We start from the raw sequence: 27,085 nt of genomic DNA on the forward strand, positions 1-27,085 counted from the left end.
CTTCTCTAATCTCTATGAAAATCAGTATGCCTTATACTTTTTATTTCGCAGAGCAAAGGATAATATCTAATATCTAATATGCTTGATATTTAAAAATAAGTAATTTTCTTCTTAAATCTTTTGCTTAAGAAATGTTTGATAATATGGAAAGTGCATTCACTAGAATAAATCTGATGTATACGTTGAGATGAATATATTGTCAATCTAGAGATTTTTAGCAATAAAAGAGGTTAACATTTTAAATAAGTCCACTGAGATACAGAAGGAGATACATGATAATTCTGTATGTATATTTTCGTTTGTTTAGGTGAAATGGACCATGGAAGTAATTTGCTATGGCCTGACCCTTCCACTGGATGGAGAGACTGTAAAATATTGTGTTGATGTGTATACAGACTGGATTATGGCTTTAGTGTTGCCGAAAGATTCTATTCCATTGCCAGTTGTTAAAGAGCCTGATTTATATGTCCAAAGTATACTAAAACATCTGCAAAATCTCTTTGTTCCGAGGTAAACTATACTTGAATATCTGCCTGTTAAAAAAAAAAAAAAAAAAAAAATTTTTTTTTTTTTTTTACTAAGATGATAATAAAATATTCATCAGCTTTATATTATAGGAGCTGATTTCATTGTTAGTCCTTTAAACAGTGACTTTCATTACTTAATCATCCAATTAAACAGTGTATTAATAAGAGATAAGAGAGATGGGCTTACATAATGTTTACCTTACTAGGAATTTTTATCAGGTGTATGTTCATTTTAAAAGATTTTGGTTTCGCTTTTAAGATCTGATAGCTGTGACCATTTTCCCTTCCACTAAAAAAAAAAAATACTTGTCATAATTCATATCTCCACTTAAGCTAAAGGCAACTAAGCCTTCTACCTTGAACCTTTTCTATGAGAGAATGAAAATACTGAAATGAACAGACTAGAAATTATTACGGACAAATTTGTAGGAGGCCAAAAGATACATGGTAAAGTTTGTTACTGATTTTTTTCCCATCTTTAGAGGCACAGGCCTTAAACATCATGATATAGGATATCTGCCTACTTGTGCTTAAAATATTGTTTTTCTGATTCTAAAATAATTATATGTCATTGTAAAGAATTTGGGAAACTATAAAAAAGAATACAGAAGGAAGCACTAGGTTTCTACCCATTCGTGAGGATTTCCCATAAGAAAAATCTGTTTTCAACTATGTTTTATGTTTGTGAAAGGTCCAGTGGGGCTTGTCTCCTTTTGGAAAAATTCTGGTTTGAGGTTTTAGTCTGTCAAACTGTGAGGGACTTTGAATCACCCAGAAACCAGCTCTGTAAAGTTTAGCTTTTTAAATTTAGAAGGAAGATTATTATGGGAATTCTAAATTAAAAAAAATAATCTCAACTGCAAGATTCTTACCTCACATGAAATACTTGCTGTAATCTGACCCCTAACCATATTAAACCAAAACCAAACCAATTGCCATCCAGTCAATTCTTGCACCTAGGAACCCTATAGGACAGAGTAGAACTGCCCCATAGGGTTTCCAAGGCTGTGACCTTTATGGGAGCAGATTGCCACATCTTTCTCCTGCAGAGTGGCTGGTGGGTTCAAGCCACTGACCTTTCCATTAGCAGCCGAGTGCTTAAGCACAGTGTCACTGGGGCTCCTATCCTAACCAGATTGTTGTTAGGTGCAGTCAAGTTGGTTCCGACTCATAGCGACCCTGTGTACCACAGAACAAAACACTGCCCGGTCCTGTGCCATGCTCACAATCGTTGTTACGCATGAGCCTGTTGTTGCAGCCACCGTGTCAGTCCAACCCTTTGAAGGTTTTCCTCTTTTCCACTGACCAGATTAAAAATATATATATATCTGCTGCTAATTCTGCATGTGCCCCACGCTTTAGCCAGACTTACGAACATTCCCGTAAATCTTCTTTAAGTTCTTCCCAATCATCATCTACCCTTTTGTCTTTTTCCTCCTCCTCCTCTCCCTCTCTTAGCTGTCCATATACTTACTCTTGTTGGTTCATCTTAAATTCTACCTGACAAGGAGAAACCTTACTAGGTCTCTGGGTATCGCAAATGGTTTGTAACCCACCCAGTGGCACTGAAAAAGAAAGGCCTGGTGATCTGCTTTTGTAAAGATTATAGTCAAGCACGAGAAATGTGCATTATTAGTGGTGCTCAAGAAAAAAAGATCACTTCAAGGGAAATTATTCATTGAATTAAATTGAAATAAACTTGTATATGTATATATTTTTAAAAAGATTATAGCCAAGAAAACCCTATGGAGCAGAGTTCTTCTGTGTAACACATGGGGTCGCCATGAGTTGGGGGCAACTCGAGGGCATCTCACAACAACAACAAGAAGGAGATGCCTTTGCCTGACCACTCAGGCCCTTAGTGATCACACTTTCTCTGACCCTGTGTGGTACTTCCTGTATTTCTCCACTGTTTTATTGCTTATCTTTTAAAATGTGTGTGTCTTGTTTCCCCATCTAGCCAACGTGGGGGCAGGGGCTGGGTTGCATGTATTTTGGGCTTCCGCAGTACCTGGTGCAGTACTGGTAGTATCTTAAGTATGAATTGAATGCTTGTTGCTTGTAATTCTCAGGTGGTCCTCTTGGAAAGTGGGGATAAGGGCTGGAGCTTGGACTTTGATTGTCCTTTTCAACCCTAGCCACAATACTTTCATCTTTTTTATAGATTAATTTTCCCTTGGGAAAAAAAAGGTCCTGCAGACTACAGAGAGTTTTAAAACTGTTGTTCTAGGGTATCTTGGGAACCTTTGAAACCCCCGTTTTGGGTTAAGTTGCCTTTTTTTAGTAGAGCAGCAGCAACAAGAGCTCATTTCTGAGGCAATCTACACACCTCATCAATTCTGGGACCCTGTCCATTGAGTTTGTAGGTTCTTCTGTAGCAGGTATTAGTTTCAGAGGGACAGGGAGCACCATGACATCACATGCAGAATTCTTGTTAAAGTGTGTTTTAAAAAGGTTATAGAAGAACACAAAGGCCATCCTGCTTCAGCGTGAGCAGCAGGAGTGGCTGTGGGTACTCATTCATTCAGCAGAAACCTATTGTGTACTCTCTGCTGTATGCCAGGCTCACTTCAGACATAGAAAATCCGGAGCTGAAGCCTGCATTCTAGCGTCTGCTTTCCACCAGGGCTCTCCACTTTCTCCTAGGAGTGGTAGATCGAAATCCCCGAGTGCCGTACTGTATAATGGGGAAGATGTAGCTTTAAACTGAAATGGCATGTCTAACCCCGTCTGCTGACACTGTTAGGGAGCTGCATCGAGACCACTGCTTGCTGCATCCCTGAATTGCTTGTCTTTAAGCTGTTGCCATCTCTCCTCAAGGCTTGTCAGTGACATCTGTCTGTCTTCTTCAGACAGGAACAGGGCTCCAGTCAGATCCGACTATGCTTACAGGTCCTGCGAGCCATCCAGAAACTGGCCCGTGAATCATCGATCATGGCTCGAGAGACCTGGGAAGTCTTACTGTTGTTTCTTCTGCAGATTAATGACATACTTCTGGCCCCACCAACTATTCAAGGTTTATTTTTTTTCCAATTTATTCCTAGGCTTCAAATACAGTTTGCTTTTAAACTCAATGAGTGATAGACTCATTGGGGATTTAAATTTTGGCATAACAGTTGGCAAACCAGGGTTAACAGTTCTTAGAATGGAAATCCTCAAAGGCATAATATGACTTTAGTACTAATGAAGTTATTTCGCTTCAGTGATGATTTCGCTAAAATCGGGAAGGACTTAATAAATTTATGCACGATTGGTAATTGTAGAAGCAGTAGCTTGTTTTGTATATTAGGTTAGAGCCTGTGCAGCAAACAATTAACTAATTAAATAGAGCCTATAATGTACCTGATTACAGAGTAGTTCACTTGTTGCTTATTCACCCGTGTCTCCTCACTAACATATATGTGAGTGTGCTTGTTCTCTCACAGATGCAGTGTCCAGGGAAGTATCTAAAAGGTTTCCTGGTATTTTAATGTTGGAAGGGACCCCATAATAAGAATACCCTGCCTGGTATTGCTAAGAGCTGTCAGTATTTGATTCATCAGCTCTTCTGCTGCATGCTTCCCATGCCAGGGATCTCTGCAACGCAGGCAGGCAGTCCGTCCGCTTGTTGGGCTCTTGTTGCGAAACTTTGTTTTTATGCATTTGAAATATGCATCCTGATTACTACTCGTCCTAGCTTTGCCTTCTGGAGCAATGTAAAAACCACTGCTATTGTTCTTCCTGGTTCCAGGGCTCGGAACAGAGAACAGCTCTGTTTTCATGGTTGAGGCTTTTGCCCAGCACCAGTCCTTTTGCTCCCGTCTTTGTCTCTCCTTCCCTTCAAACACTGGAGCATTTTATAGCAAAGTTTGGAGGTGGAAGGACCTGGGTACTTGTCCATGATTCTTCACTTATTGACCACATGAACTTGGACAAGTTACTTAAACTTCCTGACCCGGTTTTATTGTGTTCAAAATGGGTATAATTGATAACTGGCAATAGGTATTATGAGTATCTATCCTGCAAATTAATGTGAGGATTATGTGGGGTCATGTGTCTGAACTATCTGGCACATATACTGACTCATAGTGGGCGCTCATTAGAGGGGCTCATTCTTTTTCCTTCTCCCTTACGTGCCCTTTTCCCCCCTTTGGTGGAAGATTGAAATCTTCAGTAAGAACTGAGCAGGGCACCTTAAAAACTTCCAGAGTAATAATTTGCTTATGTATCCATGATTTCTTATATGAGTTCCTAAGCATAGGTTCTCATTTTTAATGTTAAATGGTTATTTGAAAGTCAAAACTTAAAAGTCGCAGTTATTTTAATATTTCAGCCAATTCTCCCAAGTCATTTAAGGCTCAGCTTTTAAAACAAGTATGCCAAAGATATGTTTTCTTTTTGTTGGTAAGGTGGCATTGCTGAGAATCTAGCAGAGAAGTTGATTGGTGTTCTCTTTGAGGTTTGGTTACTAGCTTGTACTCGGTGCTTCCCCACACCTCCTTACTGGAAAACAGCCAAGGAGATGGTGGCTAACTGGAGGCACCATCCTGCAGTGGTGGAGCAATGGAGCAAGGTCATCTGTGCGCTCACTTCAAGGTCAGTTACCGTCCTTGACTTGCCCTCCTTCATCGGACATTAGGTAGCTTTCCCCTTGCTTGGAATACATTGATAAAAGCTTATTGTTTATTATTTCTGTACTTTAGATGTCATAGAATTAGAACATTTTTTTATAGCAGTTTGGTTATTGCCTGTCTCATCTAAAACCTTTCAGAATAAGTATCCTTGAGAATCGAATAAATTCTGCATCCTTCCCCCCCCAAAAAAATCCCACCCTTAATTCTGATTACTAAAATATGCCTGTTTGTTATTAAAAAACACACACACACACGCACAGAAAGGTGTAACAGAAAAAGTTAAGTTCACCAGAAATCCTACTATATATGCTTATATATAATTTTACAAAAATGGGACCATGCTATTTATGCTACTTTATAACCAAAGTAGGTGGTTTTTTTGTAATACTTTTGCCCTTTTTTACCATTTATATGTAATGCCATCAATACACTACAAGTGAACTGTTAGGATTTCTTTTTTTCAGACTTGTTTTTTCATCTCAGCCCTAAATATTTTAATATATAACTAAAAGATAAGGATTCTTTTTAAAACATAATCACAGTACCATTATCCAAGCCTAGAACAAAGTTGACAATTCCTTACTATCAGTTATCCAGCCATACTCAAATTTTCCTGACTACCTCAAAGTTTTTTTTTCTTTTTACGGTTGGTTCCATTGAATCAGTGCAGACAAGGGTCATGCATTGCATTTAGTTAATATGTTTCTTAAGTCTATTTTAAACTGTGAGTTCCTGCTCTCGTTTTTAGGTCTTTGCATTTTTTTTTTTGTTGAAGGAATGGGGTTGTTTGTCCCATGGAGTGTTGCACATTCTGGATTTTTCTGATTCTGTCCCCGTGTATTACTAAGTGTGTTCCTTCCCATCTCCATTGTAGACTGAGAGTGAGGTCTAGAGACTTGATGTGATTTGGGTTTGATTTTTTGGAGGGTGGGGGAGAACGAATACATGTTATTTTAGGTGGTATTGCATATCAGAAGGTAGATGGGTCTCTTTTGGAGTTAAAATATTTATATCTTTGTCATTATTTAAACTAAAAAATAAACTTCGGAATATTATATTTTTTCTGGACTACCATGGTGAACTTTAATATTATGAATTTATTTTCAAATGATGCTCTTTTTATAATGATTGTAAAAAATAATTCATGCTTATACAGTGAAACTTCTGAGAGCCAGAACTCAGTGGGAGTGCCTTATTTTTCTGGGTCTCACAAGTTTTCTGCCATCGACAGAGTACAGTCACCACTTTTCTGTCACTCTCTACTGAGTGGAAAATATTTCAGTTTTCATTCTCTGACAGGTTTCCTCCTTATGTACACAGGTTCTGGCTTTTGCCACTTTTACTGTAGTAGAAAACTTGAACAATGTAGGAGGGAAATATCACTTAGAGATAACTGTCATTAGCATTAAAAATTTTGTTTTCCATTTAGTTCTTTTTTAAAAAACAAAATTTAAGATTATTACCTGCTTTTTTCATTTTGTGTCTCGTGCCTTTTTTCCATTTTTAAATAGCTTTGGGGATCATAATTTTAGTGGCTTTGTAGTTTTTGTTATATAAATGATAAGTAATCCATTTAATAATTCCTTTCTGTTAAATTTATGTTGTTTCCAGTGTTTTACTTGAAAAGTATTGTTGAAATGAGTATACATAGTTTTTGTGTTTATCCCTGATTATTTTAAGATAGAATCCCTAGCTATAGAATAATTAGGTCAAAGCACTTTGAATAATTTTAATATGTTTAAAATATTAATTTTAAATTAAGTAATTGGATAGGTGAATTATTTTTTTTTTAATTTTATTTTGCTGTTGTTGAGAATATGTATAGCACAGCTACACCAATTCAGCAGTTTCTACATGTACAATTTAGTGGTTTTGATTACATTCTTCAGGTTTTGCAGTCACTCTCACCCTCCTTTTCTGAGTTGTTCCTCCCCTATTAACATAAACTCACTGCCCCCTAAGGTTCCTGTCTAATTTTTCAAGTTGCTGTTTTCACTTTGATCCCCTTTAGATAGTTCTTAAAAGAGCATTATGCTCAAGGCAGACATTTTTTGCTAGTTAAGCGAAACTATTGTTTGGTTTTAAGAAGACTTCATGAAATAGTTTTGGTTTAAGTTTCAAAGATTATCTCAGGGTGGTAGTTTTGGGGGTTCATCCAGCCCCCTTGGCTGCAGAAAGTCTAGAGTCCATGCATTCTTTGGATGGCCACTTGCAAGCTTTTAAGACCCCAGGCGCTACACAATGAACTAGGAGATTAGAAGCATTATACACATTATTAGGCCAGTTAATTCGGATGTCCCATGAAACCATGACCCTAAACCTCCAAACCAAGGAACCAGATCTCATGAGGTTTTTGGTTGTCCATAAGCAGCCTCAGCAGCTTTTTTTTTGGTCGTTGTAAGGAATTGAATTAGTTTTTAAGATATACCATAAACTCAAGGTCCAATGCATCATGAGCAAACTTATATAGAAGTTATTATTGTAAATAAACTATAGCCTAGTTGTGTTGAAGCAGTTTGCAGGGGGATAAATCTTTTCAGAAAAAACAATGTGAAATTATTTTCCTCGCTTCCCATTTTGTCTATTATATAAGCTAAGTTTGTGTGTGTGTGTGTGCTTTAAGTGAAAATTTACAGCCCAAGTTAGTTTCTTATACAAAAGTTCATACGCACGTGGTTATGTGATCCTAGTTGCTATCCCTATAATATGTCAGCACACTCCTCCCTTCCACCCCAGATTTCCCATGTCCATTCAGCCAGCCCGTGTCCCTTTCTGCCTTCTCATCTCACCTCCAGACAGGAGCTACCTGTTTAGTCTCAGCTGGGTGGGATCTACTTAAACTAAGAAGCACACTCTTCACGAGTATGATTTTATGTCTTATAGTCCAGTCTAATCTTTGTCTGAAGAGTTGGCTTCGGTAAGCTAAGGTTTTTATGTATCTTGTTTATTTCAGTGAGGTGCATGTTTCATCTGTTTTATCATATTTTAGTGCTTGGGTGTATCTTTTGGTTAATGGTGTGAATTTTTTATTTTCTAGATTGCTACGCTTTACATATGGTCCTTCATTTCCTCCATTTAAAGTTCCTGATGAAGATGCCAGTCTGATTCCCCCTGAAATGGATAATGAGTGTGTTGCACAGACATGGTTTCGCTTTTTACATATGTTAAGGTACTGTTATTTTACTATTTCATGCGCAGTTTACTCAGTGAGTGTCTTAGTGAAGGAACCATGCCATAACTCTCCCCTGGAGTTCAGAACGTGGAAGCTAAGCACAATCCATCAAATGGAGCCAGACTGGACAACAAGCACATCTGTATGGTATGCCTCCTGCTCGCCCTATCCCAGCAGGATTAGGTGTCCTCAGCAGCTCTCAGTTCATACTCTATAAACTTGTTCCCTGTAGTTGATGTACCACTTGTTCTCTTGCCTCTTGCAGCAGCCTAGATGATACATCTCCCAGGAGTCTGCCATATTCTGTGGGTACTGCAGATTGCCCTGTTTATCCTGTGGCTAGCACTGACTTGGCGGTCCAGCTCTCAGGGCCTCTTCTGTAGTAGCCTTTTTGTTTAAAATTTTATAGAACTTTCTTCCTGCTATCCTTTTCTTTATAATAATTCTGTACAGTTCAGTTCCATCATTTCCTGCCTCTCCCTCTACTGGCCCCATCTGTGTGCTCTGTGAAACTTTTTTTGTTGTAAACCAAGTTTTGATTCTTAAACTTTTTCTTAGCTTATCTTTTCACTGTGGATTTTTCCCTCAGAATACCACTTTCTTTGCCACCTTTTCAACTAGCAGTCATTCCTCCTGACTCTTAGGATAATAATTACTGCTGATTTCAGGCCATTTTTCCTTTTCTAGAGCTAGAAAACTTCTTCACAATATTTTTGATGACCACTCCTATCGTTCTTATGACCACTCACATTCTTAGTGCTGTCCTCTCTTCAAGTTCGATACCAGCTCCCCGTCCTTGGTGATCCTGGCACCTGCCTGTCACTCCCCTGGTTCCATCCTGGGGACTCCAGTCTTCACTTTGTTGACTTTTCTAATACTCTGGCCTCAAATATTTCAGCTCCTTAATTCTAATGACTTTCTCTTCCACTGTGCTTCAGCTGCCCAGGGGCACTTTCTATCTTGTCCTCCATTGCGTGCAATCTTATTTATTAAGTAATCCTTCCTTAGCTCCAGTGTTTTGAAAAGCTTACTCTGAGCAAATTTATCAAATTTAAGATAACTTTAGTTTTAAAAAGCATCATTATTATTATTATTCTTTAAGTGAAAGTTTACAAATAGTTCAGTCTAGGGCTAACAAAAGTTCTGGGGATCATGAACTCCAAGGTCCTAGTCTCAGTCAGACCATTAAGTCTGGTCTTTCTATGAGAATTTGAGGTCTGCATCCCACTGCTTTCCTGCTCCGTTAGGGCTTCTCTGTTGTGTTCCCTGTCAGGGCAGTCATTGGTTGTAGTCAGGCACCATGTAGTTCTTCTGGTCTCAGGCTGATGTAGCCTCTGGTATTGGGGCCCTTTCTTTCTCTCAGGCTCGTAATTACCTTGTGTCCTTGATGTTCTTCATTCTTCATTGCTCCATGTGGGTTGAAACCAATTGATGCATCTTAGATGGCCACTTGCTAGTGTTTAAGACCCCAGACGCCACTCTCGAAACAGAATGTTCTTAATAGGTTTTATTATGCTAATTGACCTAGATGTCCCCTGAAACCATGGTCCCTAAACCCCCACCCCTGCTACACTGACCTTTGAAGCATTCAGCTTGTTCAGGAAACTTCTTTGCTTTTGGTTTAGTCCAGTTGTCCTGACCTCTCCTGTATAGTGTGTTGTCTTTTCCTTCACCTAAAATAGTTCTTGTCTACTTTACTATCTAATTAGTGAATACCCCTCTCCCTCCCTCCCTCCCTCCTTCCCTCCCTACTCTCATAACGATCAAAGAATATTTTCTTCTCTGTTTAAGCGATTTTTTGAGTTCTTATGATAGCAGTCTCATACAATATTTGTCCTTTTGCAACTGACTAATTTCACTCAGCATAATGGCTTCCAGATTCCTCCATGTTATGAAATGTTTGGCGGATTCATCATTGTTCTTTATCGATGTGTAGTAGTCCATTGTGTGAATATACCATAATTTCTTTATCCATTCATCCATTGATGGGCACTGTGGTTGCTTCTGCCTTTTTGCTATTGTAAACAATACTGCAGTGAACATGGGTGTGCATATATCTGTTTGTATAAAGGCCCTTATCTGTCTAGGATATATTCCAAGGAGTGGGATTGCTGGATTGTATGGTAGTTCTATTTCTAGCTTTTTAAGGAAGCATCAAATCCATTTCCAAAGTGGTTGTACCATTTTACATCCCCACCAGCAGTGTTTAAGTGTTCCAATCTCTCCACAACCTCTCCAACATTTATTATTTTGTGTTTTTTGGATTAATGCCGGCCTTGTTGGACTGAGATGGTATCTCATTGTAGTTTTGATTTGCATTTCTCTAATGTCTAATGGGTACTGGCTAAATGTCTAATGATTGTGAGCATTTCCTCATGTATCTGTTAGTTACCTGAATGTCTTTAGTGAAGTGCCTGTTCATATCTCTTGCCCATTTTTTAATTGGGTTATTTGTCTTTTTGTAGTTGAGTTTTTGCAGTATCACGTAGATTTTAGAGATCACATGCTGATCGGAAGTATCATAGCTGGAAACTTTTTCCCAATCTGTAGGCAATCTTTTTACTCTTTTGGTGAAGTCTTTGGATGAGCATAAGTGTTTGATTTTTAGGAGCTCCCAGTTACCTAGTTTCTCTTCTGCATTGTTAGTAATGTTTTGTATACTGTTTATGCCGTGTATTAGGGCTCCTAGCATTGTCCCTATTTTTTCTTCCATGATCTTTATCATTTTAGATTTTATATTTAGGCCTTTGATCCATTCTGAGTTCGTTTTTGTGCATGGTGTGAGGTGTATGGGTCTTGTTTCATTTTTTTGCAGATGGATATCCAGTTATGCCAGCACCATTTGTTAGAGAGACTGTCTTTTCCCCATGTAACTGACTTTGGGCCTTTGTCAAGTATCAACTGCTCATATGTGGATGGATTTATGTCTGGATTCTCAATTCTGTTCCATTGGTCTATGTATCTGTTATTGTACCAGTACCAGGCTGTTTTGACCACTGTGGCAGTATCGTATGTTCTAAAATCAGGTAGTGTGAGGCCTCCCACTTTGTTCTTCTTTTTCAGTAATGCTTTTCTTATCTGGGGCTTCTTTCCCTTCCATATGAAGTTGGTGATTTGTTTCTCCATCTCATTAAAATATGTCGTTGGAATTTGGATCGGAATTGCATCGTATCTATAGGTGACTTTTGATAGAACAGACATTTTTACAATGTTGAGTCTTCCTATCCATGAGCAAGGTATGTTTTTCCACTTATGTAGGTCTCTTTTGGTTTCTTATAATAGTGTCTTGTGGTTTTCTTTGTATAAGTATTTTACATCTCTGGTAAGATTTATTCCTAAGTATTTTATCTTCTTGGGGGTTACTGTAAATGGTATTGATTTGGTGATTTCCTCTTCAGTGTTGTTTTTGTTGGTGTAGAGGAATCCAACTGATTTTTGTATGTTTATCTTGTATCCCGATACTCTGCTGAACTCTTCTATTAGTTTCAGTAGTTTGAGGATTCTTTAGGGCTTTCTGTGTATAAGATCATGTCATCTGCAAATAGAGATACTTTTACTTCTTCCTCACCAATCTGGATGCCCTCTATTTCTTTATCTAGCCTAATTGCTCTGGCTAGCCTAATTGCTCTGGCTAGAATGAGAGTGGTGATAAAGGGCATCCTTGTCTGGTTCCCGATCTCAAGGGGAATGCTTTCAGACTCTCTCCATTTAGGATGGTGTTGGCTATTGGCTTTGTATAAATGCCCTTTATTTTGTTGAGGAATTTTCCTTCCATTCCTATTTTGCTGAGAGTTTATCATGAATGGGTGTTAGACTTTATGAAATACCTTTTCTGCATCAATTGATAAGATCATGTGGTTCTTGTCTTTTGTTTTTTTTAGATGATGGATTATGTTGATTGTATTTCTAATGCTGAACCATCCCTGCATACCTGGTATGAATCCCTCTTGGTCGCGGTGAATTATTTTTTTGATATGTTGTTGAACTCTGTTGGCTAGAATTTTGTTGAGGATTTTTGCATCTAAGTTCATGAGGGATATAGGTCTGTAATTTTCTTTTTTTGTGGTGTCTTTACCTGGTTTTGGTATCAGGGATATGTTGGCTTTCATAGAGTGAGTTTGGGAGCATTCTGTCCTTTTCTAAGCATCATTATTTTATATACCTTTTTTTTTTTTTTTTGCAAAAATATGCTGCCAATTAATTATAAATACCATTAGTTATTGGGGTCATCCTAATTCCAGAGATGTTAAAATGTGACAAAATGTGAATCTTAAAGTTGATGATAATATGGTATTTAAGATTTTCTGTTCAGTGGGGTTTTTTTTTTTTTTTTTTTTTGTCCTATTGGTTTGGATTTGTTCTTGTACAAATGCCACATTGGCCTAAGTTTTAGGAAAAAAAGTCTGTTGCTTGCTGCCCACATAGGCATCCTTGTCATTCTTCTGGTTTGACTAGCTTCATTTTTTTAGTGTTTCTAATTAACTCTGTTTGACCTTTTTATACCTTAGGGATGTTGACCGTTTTCTATTTTTTTTTTTTTTTCTGTTTATAGTTGTAGTTTGTGTATTTTAACTTTCAGTGATTGTAGTTTTTGTTTTTGAAACTGTATTTTTCTGCAATCATTTCTGTTTTTTTTTAAGATTAGGATGTCTTTCTGTGTTCTTTAATCAGGTAGATACTCACCTATGATTTCTTCTAATTTTGTTAACTTTGTGACATTAAGTTCTTTTCTGTACACTAGGCAATATTTGAGGCTGTTTGTCCATAAATCTCTTCATTTATTCTTGTACCGAATTAACACTTTTAATTATTTTAACTTTATAATAGCTCTTGATATTTGGTAGGCCTAATGTCATTTTCCCCTTTTTCCTTCTCTTAGGATATTTTTTAGCTCTTTTTGTCTGCTTAACATTTCAGATGAATTTTAGAAACAATTTGTCAAGTTACAAAATGGAAGCAAACAAACAAACAAAAAAACCCACAATACCTTTTGGGGTTTGGATTTTATATTAATTAGGGTAAGGCATATATCTTGCTTTAGCAAGTGAACCCTAAAATCTCAGTGGCTTAGCACAGTACAGGTTTTGCAAATTCTTGGGTAGGGAGTGGCTCTGCTCACATTGTCATTCAGGGACCCAGGTTGACAGAGGCTCTGCCATCTTCAACATATGGATCCGCTAGGAGCCTCTGCATCTGACTAGCAGATGGGAAGAGAGAGCGTGGAGAATTGTGCGGGAGGGTTTTATGGACCAAGCCTTTAAGTGTTGGAAATCATTGCTACCCACATTCCGTTGGCCAGAGTACATATAGCCACAGTTAATTGCAAGGAAATGTAGAAATTATAATCTTCATATGTGCCTGGGAGGAAGTGAAAAACTGGTGAACAGGTAGCCAGACTCTGCCAAAGATGAGAATTGTATTAAGCTTGTATTTATATTTAGGAAAAAATTATTTTAGTGTACTGAGGCTGCCTTTTTAAGAGTTTGTTGTTTTTTTTTTTTTAATAGAATCTTATAAGTCTTACAGGAGCCCTGGTGGCGTAGTAGTTAAGACTGCAGTTCGAATCTACCAGCCGCTCCTTGGAAACCCTGTGGGGGCTTCTACTCAGTCCTGTAGGGTCACTATGATCTGGAATTGACTTGATGGCAGTGGGTTTGGTTTTTTTGGTTTGTATGTCTTATAGAAGTGTTTTATAGTTTTCTTCACAAAGATCTCCATGTTTCTTAATCATTATTCTTAGGTATTATTTATTTGTTATGTTGTAAAAGGTCAACTTTTTTTCCTGCCATTAAATCTTCTAAATGATTATTGTTGCTGTAAAAAGTTTTTTTTTTTTACTTTATTTTTACACATATATATGGGCTCTTAAAAGAGCTCTGAGTATTTTATGGGCATATCATCTGCAAGTGAGAATTCTCTCCTTCTGGTGGCTCATATACTAGTCTGTGTGATTAATTAAAAGTGCTTTTGGAAACCCTGGTGGTATAGTGGTTCAGAGCTACAGCTGCTAACCAAAACGTCAGCAGTTGAAATCCACCAGGCACTCCTTGGAAACTATATGGGGCAGTTCTGCTCTTTCCTATAGGGTCACTATGAGTTGGAATCGACTCAGTGGCAACGGGTTTGGTTTTTTTGTTGTTGTTGTTTTGGATGCAGCAGACCTGCACTTGAGTTCAAGCTCTACTACTTTCTTTTCTTTGTGAACTGGAGCAAACAATTTAGTTTCTCCAAGCCTTAGTTTTTTAATCTGTAAGATGGGGATAATAATAGTAATCATCTTGTTACAAGGATTGAAGAATAAAAAGCACTTAAAGCAGTATATTATCAAGAACATAAAAACCAAAACCCATTGTCATCGAGTTGATTCTGACTCACAGCGACCCTATAGGACAGCGTAGAACTGCCCCATAGGGTTTCCAAGGAGCGCCTGGTGGATTCCAGTTGCTGACCTTTTGTTGAGCAGCTGTAGCTCTTAACCACTATGCCACCAGGGTGTCCATCTAGTACATAGTAAGTGCTTAAAAAGTTGTAGCTGCTAGTAATATTATTATTATGTCTGTATATTATTTTAGTGCATTAGTCAGAACTTCTCAGATTGCGTTGAATTAATATGATACTGTTTTGACATGCTTCTTTTATTCTGATTTTACTCTTATGTGAAATTTTTAGTAGAATGTCGATTGTTGATATTGTTCTTTTTATGTTCCTGGTTTTCTAAATTTATCCGGTTCCATATTTTTAAACAAAACCAGGAATGGATATTTGACTTTTTTCAGATCATATTTTAGAATCCATTTTAAGCAGTCAAATGGTTTTTCTTCTTTGACCTATTGTTAATTTATTTCATAGTATTGAACCATCCTTTACTCCTGAGAGTAAAGTTCTGCTTGGTTATGGAATGTTGTGCGCCATTGAGTCAATTCCAACTCCTAGAGACCCTATGTGATGGAGTAGAACTGCCTCATGGTGTTTCCTAAGCCGTAATGTTTATGGGAGGAGATTACCAGGTGTTTTCTTCTGCAGAGCTGCTGGTGGGTTTGAACCGTTGACCTTTGGGATAGAAGCTCAGCCCTTAACCGTTGCACAACCAGTACTCCTTGGTTATGGAATACCATTCTTTTAATGTTTTCCTGAATTGTCTCTAGTTTTAGTTTTTGACTAATTAATGCTTTGGGCGTTTAAAAAAAAAAAAAACTGGAGAAGTTCTACCCTTTCCTGTGCTCTGCCACAGCTTTTATAGCACAAAAGTTATATGTTTCTTAAAAGTTTGAAATAAATCACTTCGGTCCTGGAATCTTTTTTGGAGGTAGTTCTTAGACAACCTTTCCTTGTCTTTAGGGTTTATCTTTTTTCTTGAGCTGACTTCGATCAAGGTCAAGGTATTTTCATCAGGCTTCCTTTAGATGTAAGGAATAGAAACCTGCTTACGGGCACATATGAAAAAGAGGGGTTATTATATGATAGGTCTCACTGGACTATAAGAAGCAGTGAACAACCAGACCTCACGATGGATATGGATTAAGAGGCAACCTTGGGACAGACAAGCCACTGTACCTTCTGTCTCTCTCTGGCTTTTCTCGTGCATCGACACTGTTCTTTCTCCTCACGCTTACTGAGTCCTTGTTTCCTCCTGCCTTTGGTAGACATGCACCCCCATGATGATTGCCTAGTGGTGTAAACAGCTGTGATGTGATGTGGCTATTCCGTCTAGCCATTCCAGTTCACTGGGACTTTCCCTTGGTTTAGATTATCAGAATGGATAATATTATTGTTAGTTAAGCTACATTAGTTGCAAGTCACTAGCAAACATCTGAATGGTCTCCTTTTGGGCAGTTTGGGTGGGAGGCCAGGTACATGAGTGTTACTCAGCAGGGGCCGCTATGGTCATTGGCAGATTTCCTCAGAAGAGGGCTGAATATGATAGGGAGACAGGATTCGAAAATTTATCTAGTATGATAAAGTGATACTTTTTCTTTTTCCAGGAAAAACAAAAAAGACAAAAAATTGTTTTCGTTGACCTTAAGTCTGCTGTTCTCAAATGCTTGTCTTTGGACTTGTTTTAATGTGGCCATTGCTTCCGAATTACTGGAAAGGTTATTAAAGACACCTGTCCACCAGGCCGCACCCAGATATTCTGTTTCAGTGAATTTAGATGGAATCTGGATTTTTAACAGACTGTCCAAGTGTGTCAGATGCACAGAACTTTGAAAGCTGCAGGAATGCAGTTTTTGTTACCTGTTCCATGTCCTTTGTTACCCATTCTCATTTCAAGTTTTATTTATTTCTTGGAATCTATTCTCTGACTATTTGGATGCTGATAAAATCATTTCAGGTTCATATCTAGAGGAGCGAATATAGCCTTCCTCTTCCCAGGTCTCAGTACCTAGTAGTCATGGGTCAGTATCTAGTAGACATGAGCTCTGGTGGACTGAGGTGTAGTCTGTTTCAGCCTGTCTGCCTCATTTTCTCACCTCTGGACAGATGAGCTACAATCCTCAGTAGACACTGCTACTAGAGCCTACTTGGTCTCTGTCTCACATGACTTATTTCTGGAGACCGTGTTCTGTGAGTCTGGATACAATGTGCTGCCACTACAAGTCCATTTTCCATACATGTGCACATGTTTTCCTTCCCCACTTGCAATTACTTGAAATTAAGAGTCTTAAATGGACAGAAAAAGAGGTTTCAAAGGGCAGGACATGTATAAACCACTGATTTATATTTTTTAACCTGATTCCATTGGCCTTGTACATGGGCCTTCCTACCAGGTATTGGCTATGGGTTTATCAGTATTTCTTTGAATTGGAGAGGCTGTTTACTGTACAGCCAAGCAGATAGCATTTTGAATGGAAATCTAAATTGTTTAAATATTTAAAATTTTTTGTATGTAAAATAAAACTCAAGCCCAAGTACATGGTTTAGAAATATATGGCTTTAGTACGTACACATGAACACAGCATAAACTGTAGCACCAAATCCTGATTTTCATATAGCTTTTTAAAAAAAATATTTAGAAATGCTAGTGCTATTAGGTGCCGTCAAGTCGGTTCTGATGCATAGCAACCCTATGTACAATAGAACAAAACACTGCCCAGTCCTGTGCCATCCTCACAGTCATTGTTGTGCTTGAACTCATTGTTGGAGCCACTGGGTCAGTCCATCTCATTGAGGGTCTTCCTGTTTTTCTCTCACCCTCTACTTTATCAAGCATGATGTCCTTCACCAGAGAATGTCCCTCCTGACAAGGAGTCCAGAGTATGTGATACAAAGTCTCACCATCCTTGCTTCTAAGGAGCGTTCTGGCTGTACTTCTTCCAAGACAGATTGGTTTGTTCTTCTAGCAGTCCATGGTATATTCAGTATTCTTCGCCAGCACCATTAATTCAAAGACATCAATTCTTTGGTCTTCCTTATTCATTGTCCAGCTTTCACATGCATATGAGGTGATTGAAAATACCATGGCTTGGGTCAGGTGCACCTTAGTCCTCAAAGTGACATCTTTGCTTTTGAACACTTTAAGGAGGCCTTCTACAGCAGACCTGCCTGATGCAATACATCATTTGATTTCCTGACTGCTGCTTCCGTGGGCGTTGCTTGTGGATCCAAGTCAAAGGAAATCCTTGGCAACCTCAGAAATGCCCATAGTAATGTGAAATTTTCTCCTTGGGTTTTATGTTGATTTATTTGTCACCTCATTGTTTAATAGCAAACATATTTGAAAAAATACCTGGGTATGCTCTTAAAAATTAAAAACTTTTTCAGTGTTATTTTGATTCTTATTCTCTGAGTAGATAACGTTCACGTAAACACACTGCAGATCTTTTGTAAAGAAGTGTTGAGGTTTGAGTCTGTCACAAATCAGTCTTCTCTGAATCAAAGAAATAGGCACAAAGAACACTGTTTTTAAATTAAATTGCACACATTTTATTGCTAAAGAAATTTCTAAATGTGTAATTAATTCTTCTCTCTCTTTCGATAGTAATCCTGTGGATTTGAGTAATCCAGCCATTATAAGCTCTACTCCCAAATTTCAGGAACAGTTCTTGAATGTGAGCGGAATGCCGCAAGAATTGAATCAGTATCCCTGCCTTAAACATCTGCCTCAAATATTTTTTCGTGCCATGCGTGGAATCAGCTGTCTAGTGGATGCATTCCTAGGTGAATTTTGTGTATGTTCCTAGATATTTAGAGAGCTACATTTATGTGACTCTAGAGTCTAATCTTAGAAATGGTTACGGAAATCATTAAAGGAAAAATGAACAGATTTGATTACAAATAACAAACTAGGAAAAAATATTTGCAACAAGTATGATAGCTAGAGGGCTATTACTGTCTTTATAAAAATAGATCAACCAAACTGCTGAGAAAAAGATTGAAATCTAGTAGATACATGGACAAAGGATATGAATAAATGATATGTAAGAGAGAAAAGTGTTCATTCTCGTTAGTTATCTAAGAAAATGCAAATTAAAATGCATCAGGTACCATTCTCATCAGTATCACTAGAAAACAAGTTATAACATCGTGAACCTCTTTTAAATAATCACATTTTAGAAATATGAAACGTCAGATTTTTTTAACCCATTAAAAGGCATGATATTTAATATCTACTATTTTCTAAAACATTTGTTACATGAATTTATTAATACATTACACAGTTAATATATTAGTTACGATTAAGTTTGGCTGCGAGATGACAGAAAACCCCAAATACCAGAATTGACCTGATGGCAATAGTTCTGGTTTTTTTTTTTAAACAAGATAGTTTATTTTCACACACATTAAGTCCAGGGCTAGGTGGTACAGGTTTGGTATAGCAGTTCCACCATTGCTGAGGACCCAAAGTCTCTTCCGTCTTGTGGCTCTCCATCTTTTATGCATCGCCTCATGGGCCAAGATGATTGAATGAATCCCAGCCCTCCATTCTAGGAATTAGGAAGGAAGGAGAGCCTACTTCTGGTTGTCTGGTTCTTTTAAGGAGATTTCTTGAAAGACTCACCCAGCAATCACCCACTTTTCTCTGGTCAGAACATGACCACATCTAAACTGCACGGAAGGCTTGAAAATGTAGTCATTTATTCTGGATAGCCATGTCCAGCTAAAATTTGTGTTCTGTTACTCAGGAAGAAAGGGCGAATGGATATGGGAGGCAGCTAGCAGTCTCTGTTATAGTCTGTCTGTACTGAGCCTTCATTGGTGTTGCTTGGGGAAGATTTTCTGACGACATATTTTGAACTATGAAGAATAACTTTGTTTGTCTTTTTTTTAAGGCATTTCTAGACCCCGATCAGACAGTGCTCCCCCAACACCCGTGAATAGATTAAGCATGCCTCAAAGCACTGCTGTCAATACCACCCCACCACATAACCGGAGGCACCGGGCTGTTACTGTGAATAAGGCCACCATGAAGACAAGCACCGTAAGAGTTTTTGTCACTGTCGTTGTTATGCTGTATAAGGTCGACTATTAAATCTGCCATCCTTTTAAAAAAGTCTTGCCATTTTCTCACACTCTTCATGGATGTGTGAGGATTCTTGTGTTCTTCCAATAGGTTAGTACTGCCCACGCCTCGAAGGTTCAGCACCAGACATCCTCCACCTCTCCTCTGTCAAGTCCAAATCAGACGAGTTCAGAACCCCGGCCACTGCCTGCCCCTCGGAGACCAAAGGTTAACAGCATCTTGAATCTCTTTGGATCGTGGTTATTCGATGCAGCATTTGTTCACTGTAAACTTCATAATGGGATAAACAGAGACAGCAGCATGACTGGTAAATATTGCTCGAGAAATACGTTACCATTTTTTTTCCTTTTCTTTTTTTTCTTTTTAATCTTTCCTACCTGCAAGATTAATATGTATCTTAAAAGGCTCTCTGTCTCTGATCAAGCAATGTCTTGTGCTTAACCCCTTCCAGCTAAAGTAACAGAACTTTGGAAGTTTTCCTCCCTGTCCTTTTCATGTATGTTCTATGAGGTTTGTCCTTTGGTCTGGTTTTATTAGACACACTTCAGGTTAGCCACTTTTTATCAAATCAGATTCCTTTCACTAGGTGACCTGGAAGTTCCCTTCATGTCAGCCAGGATAATAATAATGATATGCAGAATGAAAAGATTTTGACTGGAAATTTACTCACAAGAAGTGTTTTTCTTATCTTTTGACAACCATTCACTCAGTATGTATAAATATCAGTAAATTTGTGCTTCATAAAAAGACTAACTTCTCTGGTTTTGATCTAAAACCAATTCCCGTCGAGTTTATTTCAACAACACACTTTGAAAATATCATTTGCTCTGTAACTTAAGACTAATAGGGAATTATATTAATACTTCAACCCTCATGCCTTCATTTCGATTTTATTGCAGAAATGCAATTCTGTGTAAATAAAATCTGATTTCTTTCTGCCATCTTACCATTATACTTAGAGATAGTGGCTTAGGGTAGGATGGAAAGGTGTGGTACTGCAGAATTTATTGAATGTTTGTGACAGGTCTTTTAGAGCCAGATAATAATAATAGTGACTGGCATTTATTGAACTGCAATTAGTGTATGCCAAGCACTGTGCTACACACTTTACAAGCATTAATGAGTGTTTTGGTTGTTTGGTAAGAAAGCACTTTTCCACTGGAGTTGGAAATAGATTAAGATAAAAGGATACCTAAATTCATTAGTTTATGCATCTGTAGGGAGACTGTTAATTCAAAGAGCAAAACTTAACTAATTTAATACCCACAGGGTCTCTTCTTTCTCTCAGAAGTGCATTCTTAGGTATTACACATCAACTCAGAATAAGGTATCTGTATGTGAACATAAGCAACATAATTATTTTGGGTGTTCTTAAAAATCTTTAAAATAATTTAGAAAAGTTACGAATGTAGACGTTTTCAGGAATATGAGATTGAGTGGTTGAGTTTAGGGATCCCTTTGCTTTACTTTATTTTGTCCAAATTCAGACACTTTATATTCTACCGTTTCCATATTATAAATTTTATTTACAAGTTTGAAAGTAATGCTTTCTTGTGGAGAAGTAAATGTGCTTACTTATGATGACTAAATGAAAACTTTCAAAAAACTGTTTTTGCGTTATATTTTCTTTATGTTTATGTACCTTATACTTTGAATTTTCTGAACCATGTTTATATTTATTAATTTGTATTGTAGTTTTTAGAATGAGTTGGTCATATTTTTACTTTTTATTTTTATTAAGCTGTAATTCCTACAATGTAACTTTAGCTGCTGACACTAAAATCCCTGAATCCAGAATGGCTCAACCTGCTGCTTTGTTAGTAAGCTTGCTTAAAGAGAATTATGGGTATTTTCACTCCCTGGGGAGTTTGTAACAGCTTTGCTCACCCTCTTGCACCAGAAGATAGAAACTAGAATTAAAATGATATGTGGGCAACAAATTCTTACTTTTTAACTCCTAAGATTTTCATTGGTGGGAAAGGAAGAGCAGAAGCTTCTCTTCTCCCCACTGTGTTCAGAGATGATGAAGGCTGTTACAATACCCAGGAGAAATTAGGGGTCAAAATAGCAGAAGGGGTGAGAGTGTTACTGGATGCCAGTTGGGAGGTCTTGGCTGGGGTGGGAGGTTGGTGTGTACCAACACTGCTAGTCTGGTCTCTAAGTACTGGCTGTCATCAAGGCACTCTGCCACGCAGTTCACCTCCAGCTTAAGATGTTCGCCTTTTGTCGAACTGGTTAGCTTTAGATTTACATGACACCACAGTGTGCTTTATAAAAATAATATCGAGCTGGGAAGGGTTAATGAACTAAAATTTTAATGCACGTTATGGCAGTTCAAAACCTCAATCCTTTGTAGTTGTGTAATTTTCTTTGTTCATTGTTTTGCATGATACAAAAATCATAATTTTGGACCTGAATGCACAATTTCCTATGTTTTTGAACTAGCTTGCGGTATCATAAAACTTTTAATTTAACTTTTAAAGAGCTAAAAAGCTTCTTAACTTACTGTAAAATTTCACCATCTTTAAAGTATTTTATAATTACTGCTGTCCTTTGATTTGTTTCCATTTATTTCTATTATCTTGCAGCATCTTTTATCCAAATTCTTCTTTCTTATAAATCTTGTAAGTAGGAACCAGAAGCTTCTCCTTAATTGCAGTCATGTTTTTATTTTTTTCATAATTCCATTAAAAAATTTGATTGTCATTGTCTCTTGTAGTTTTTGCACTTGGGAAGGAAAATATTTTTCTGTGTTTTGAATGGGGAAGATTGTTGGCAAAAGCAAATTAATCTGCCTGAATCAGTCCCATTATTTCTGTACACTAGTCTGGTCATGTCATGAATTCCAGGACTTTGCACTAACTGTGTTTTGGCTTTTCTTTTCTTTCTTTCTTTCTTTTTTTTTTTTTTTTTAAGCTTTAAGCTTATTTTTATACAGATTTAGTGTTTGATTTGTATGCATTCTGCATGTAGTGTTTTTCAAATGTATTATTGCTGGATAGCTTATTCAGGACTAAAAATGGCTCATGGGAAGTTGCATAAAGATTTATGCTTGACTCTGCATTCTATTAAATCTATTAATACAAAATAATTTAAACATTTCATGTAGAGCGATGAAAGATTTCAGAGTGATTTTCTATGCATTGTGAAATCTTTTATTAAAAATAAAAGCAACTTTCGAAGGGCTTCTGTTTCAGTGACAACGAATGACCATGGTAATCTTTTTTACCAATCCAGTTTTCTAATTTCTCAACCTCAAGTTAGCTGCTGTCTGTGGTTGTTAAAATTCATTCTCATTTTGCTTGGTTGGGCGATTTTTTGATGTGTGTTTTGGAGTTGGGTGGGGTGGTGGGAATGCTCTCTCTTCCTCCCTACCCATTCCTCATCCCTACCTTGCCCTCTCCTTAAAGTATACAAACTGGCATGGGATTGCCCGTTCATTTATGATGTTTGTCTGGAGTAATGTGTAAATTGCGGTAGCTGTTTTTCTTAATGTTTAAACATATTCTGTAGGGGAGGAAAAACAGAAAATAAATAATAGAAAAGCCACATTCTGTATTGTATATCTGTACCTGAATACGGATATATACAGATGTACTCTGCTGATGAAAAATTCAGTTGAAAAATGCTTCTTGTAGAATCTGTTAAACTAACAATGCCACTGTGAATTGTTACCCATTTTCAAAGGTTTCAGAGAGCCCTTTAAAGTAAGACATAGTTGCTAAACAAAAGCACTATTGGATTCTATTCAAGTAGCTATTTAATGACACCAATATTTGATCTTTGTGTCCAGGGTCCCATGAGCCTGTTTGGCATGTTGACAAATATAATAAAACCCTCCTTTTCTCTCCCCAGCCATTACAACACAAGCTAGCATGGAGTTTCGACGGAAGGGATCACAAATGTCCACAGACACCATGGTTTCCAATCCTATGTTTGATGCAAGTGAATTTCCTGATAACTATGAAGCAGGAAGAGCTGAGGCTTGTGGGACACTGTGTAGGATTTTTTGTAGCAAGAAGACTGGAGAAGAGATTCTGCCAGCTTATTTATCCAGGTCTTAGAACTTTTTATTTGTTTGTTTTTCCATTTATATAGTTTTCATAGCGAGACTATTGTAACATGGCTTGGTAGGCTGAATTGATAAGTAAATGTCGCTCTGAAATACCTACAAATGTCTGTAAGTGATTGAAATTTTTGTTTGAATTCTTCCATTTTTACCTCCTTACCAGATTTGGTAAAGACCCCAAGACATTTTTTATTTTAGAAGTGAAATTTGACTTTTTAATTTTTATTAATTATAGGAAGATTTGGAGGGACCACCCTAATTTGTTAATACTTTTTTAGCCCAATGTCAGGCATGATGAAAGGTCCAGAAGTAAGTCAGTTGTAAATCCTGCCTCTAAGGAGCTTATTTTTTAGAATGAGCAAAGCCATGTACACAAGTAAAAATAATCCAAGGGTAGAATAGGAAGTTGATAGGAGAGAGGCACAGATAATGTGCTATGGACATTCAGAGGAAGAATTAACTAGCACTTATCCCAGGGTTTCAGGAAAGAGTTACAGAGGATTGGGTGATCATTCTGGATTTGTAAAGGATGAGTAGTAGGGTCATTTTATCCAAATCTATGACTTCGTGAATGGCTCTGCCATTCACTCAGTTGCTTAGGACAGAAACTAGGGGACATCCTAGGCACCTCTTCTGTCACTCTGTATCTCTAGTTGGCCAACTAACTGTGGCCTTTCTGTCACTTAATCTGTTTTCTAATCTGTTTTTCCACTCTATCCCCATCATTACACTTTAGACTTTGTCACTTTTTTCATAAATTCACTATAGTGGCCTCCTATTTTCCTTGATCCTGTATTGCCCTCCTTAGTTGATAATGCACATAACTGCTGAAATGATGCATTTGGGTATCTGTTCCTGTTAGGTTTGCAAGGAGAGAGGATTAAATTGGCTCTTATCAGAGGAACGAAGTACAAAAGCACATAGGTATGAAACAGAATGGTATATGCAGGATTCTAATCAGGGGTATCTTAACCATATGCTCTTGGCTTTAGGTACCAAAAACTCTCTCAGTGTGATTTAAACAAAAAGGGAATGAGTTATGAGAAATCAGTGCTATTTAATACACTCCACCGCCAGGAAGTGCAGCAGGGCCTCAGTAGGAATGGGAACCAGGGACTGCAAAGTGTTCAAGAACCAAAACAACTTTCTTCCTTTGTTTCTGTTTGTGTGGTCTCCCAAACTGCTTCATTCTCTTCTGTGCAGATCATCTTTTTGCTCCTAAGTTCCCAGTTTTCATGGCCTTGGTCTAGGTGGTCTGCAGGACCAATTAGCTTAATTTCAGATTTCTGGAAAAGAGAATCTGATTGGTCAGGTATCTACCCCTGGTCTAGTCAGCTATAGCTATGAGGGTGGGATTATAGAGGTCATATAGAGGTGCTGGAGTTCATTCCTTGTGGTGGGGGCACATTTCTTAAGAGGCAGACTATGAGCTAGGGAGATGTCCCAAAAGATACCAGTCACAGTAAGGCAGAAGGCTGTGACCATGAGCTTTCTGGCCCATAGACTGGATGAGTGGTAGTACCACCAATCAAAAGAGCAGCTTTGGGACAGGGCAAATGATGAGTTCAGCTGTTGAATTTGAGGGTCAGCAAATATTAATAAAGTGCCTGTACTTTGTGCCAGATACTGTGCACAGAGAGTACTGTAGTAATCAGTAGACAGGCCCTGCCCCAAGATAACCAATAAACTTGGCTAAAGGATCTGGAGCTCAGTTGAGAGATGTGTGCTAAAGACCAGTTTGATAACATTTGGTACCTTCAATAGTCTTCAAAACCAGCTTGTAGGAGAGATAGATTAGGAAACTGAGGGTGGCAGCCTAAAGTTCATCAGTATTTAGGGGGCGGGTGGAGTAAGAGAGTCTGTTAAAGGAAATAGCCAAGGGGTCAGAGAAGAAGGGAATCATCAACGGGTTAAATGCTTAAAAAAGGCGGAGTAAGTTAAGACACATGGATCCTGGATTTGGCAATATAAAGGTCATTGTTTATTTGCTACTACGATTTTAGTTGAATTCTGTTTAAATCATCAGAAAGTTGATTGAAATGGGTTGAGGAGTGACAAGATGAGAAAGTAGTTTCTAAAGAGTTTATTGGAGAAGAGGAAAATGCCTTACAGTAGAAGAGAAAAGTGTCTTACAGTAGTAGAAGAGTATACCAGTGTGGTTTGCTCTTGAGTGATGGAAGACTGAATACTTAGTGAGTTGATAGGGGGTTGGGAATAGGGGTTAAGAATAAGGGATATTCAAGTATATCCTAAAAGGGATCTTACTCAGAGCAACCTTCAGACCATGATAACTGCAGGGTTGAATGAGCTTTCTTTCTTTCATTGTCCCCGTCCCCTCAAAAATAACAGGGAAGGGAAAAAAGACACAAAACACACTTTTATATTTCCCAGTAATTATGGAATGCTGAAAAATTTTACTTATATGGAATTCAGTTCAGTAATTCCTCCAGTTTATTGATAGTTAATACAACTATTTTGTGTTCTGGTTGTCTCATTTTAACTTTGAATTGCAGGGCCTAAAACTTCAAGAAGATGTAATAGATGTGAATCTTTTTTTTTTAATTAGAAAAGATAATTTGGTTTTTACTATACATGGTGCTGAATTACGATTTTAACTCCAGTAATATATTTTAAGGAATAGAAATAATGAAGAGTGGAAATATACTTTCAGATAGCTATGTAGAAATTTATTAATCATTATGAAAACAGTTGATCAGTAGTTTGTTTAAATTTTTTTTCTTGCTTTCCTAGATTTTACATGCTTTTAATTCAAGGTTTGCAGATAAATGATTATGTGTGCCATCCTGTCTTGGCCAGCGTTATTCTAAACTCCCCTCCTTTGTTCTGCTGTGACTTGAAAGGGATTGATGTTGTGGTTCCTTACTTTATTTCAGCTCTTGAAACCATTTTGCCTGACAGGTAAGCTATCATTTCTGTACAGTTACATCAACTGTCTGGTTCGATCTGGTCCATTTTGGTGCTCCGTCCCCAGTTTTCTAATTTATCCTGCTCAGTTGTCTCCATACCCTAAGGGGACTCAGGCCACATTAAATGAGGGTGGAATACCCAAACCCACCTCATTCCTGAACTCCCTCTAATTTCCTCTGGGCTTGTTGAATCATCAACTGTCTGGTTCGATCTGGTCCATTTTGGTGCTCCATCCCCAGTTTTCTAATTTATCCTGCTCAGTTGTCTCCATACCCTAAGGGGACTCAGGCCACATTAAATGAGGGTGGAATACCC

General features: G+C 37.8%; 1 protein-coding gene across 5 annotated transcripts in view; it reads left to right on the forward strand.

Annotated features, from left to right (window-relative positions):
- The window catches only part of RALGAPB (Ral GTPase activating protein non-catalytic subunit beta), a 94,683-nt gene that overhangs the window by 20,060 nt on the left and 47,538 nt on the right, over window positions 1–27,085 (forward strand). For 4 of the 5 annotated variants that reach the window (XR_010319280.1, XM_010591675.3, XM_003411712.4 and 1 more), the window contains 9 exons: window positions 308–510; window positions 3,380–3,543; window positions 4,916–5,102; window positions 8,178–8,309; window positions 18,292–18,470; window positions 19,583–19,731; window positions 19,864–20,080; window positions 23,629–23,830; window positions 26,594–26,761. Coding sequence is in view for 4 of the 5 variants with exons in the window: in XM_010591675.3 (XP_010589977.2) it covers window positions 308–510; window positions 3,380–3,543; window positions 4,916–5,102; window positions 8,178–8,309; window positions 18,292–18,470; window positions 19,583–19,731; window positions 19,864–20,080; window positions 23,629–23,830; window positions 26,594–26,761 (1,601 nt within the window). In the remaining variant the exon portion in view is untranslated. The remainder of the gene's footprint in view (window positions 1–307; window positions 511–3,379; window positions 3,544–4,915; window positions 5,103–8,177; window positions 8,310–18,291; window positions 18,471–19,582; window positions 19,732–19,863; window positions 20,081–23,628; window positions 23,831–26,593; window positions 26,762–27,085) is intronic. The other variant, XM_064276077.1, reaches the window with a different exon arrangement.

This window comes from Loxodonta africana, chromosome 24 (assembly GCF_030014295.1).
Source record: "Loxodonta africana isolate mLoxAfr1 chromosome 24, mLoxAfr1.hap2, whole genome shotgun sequence".
Classification (NCBI taxonomy): domain Eukaryota; kingdom Metazoa; phylum Chordata; class Mammalia; order Proboscidea; family Elephantidae; genus Loxodonta; species Loxodonta africana.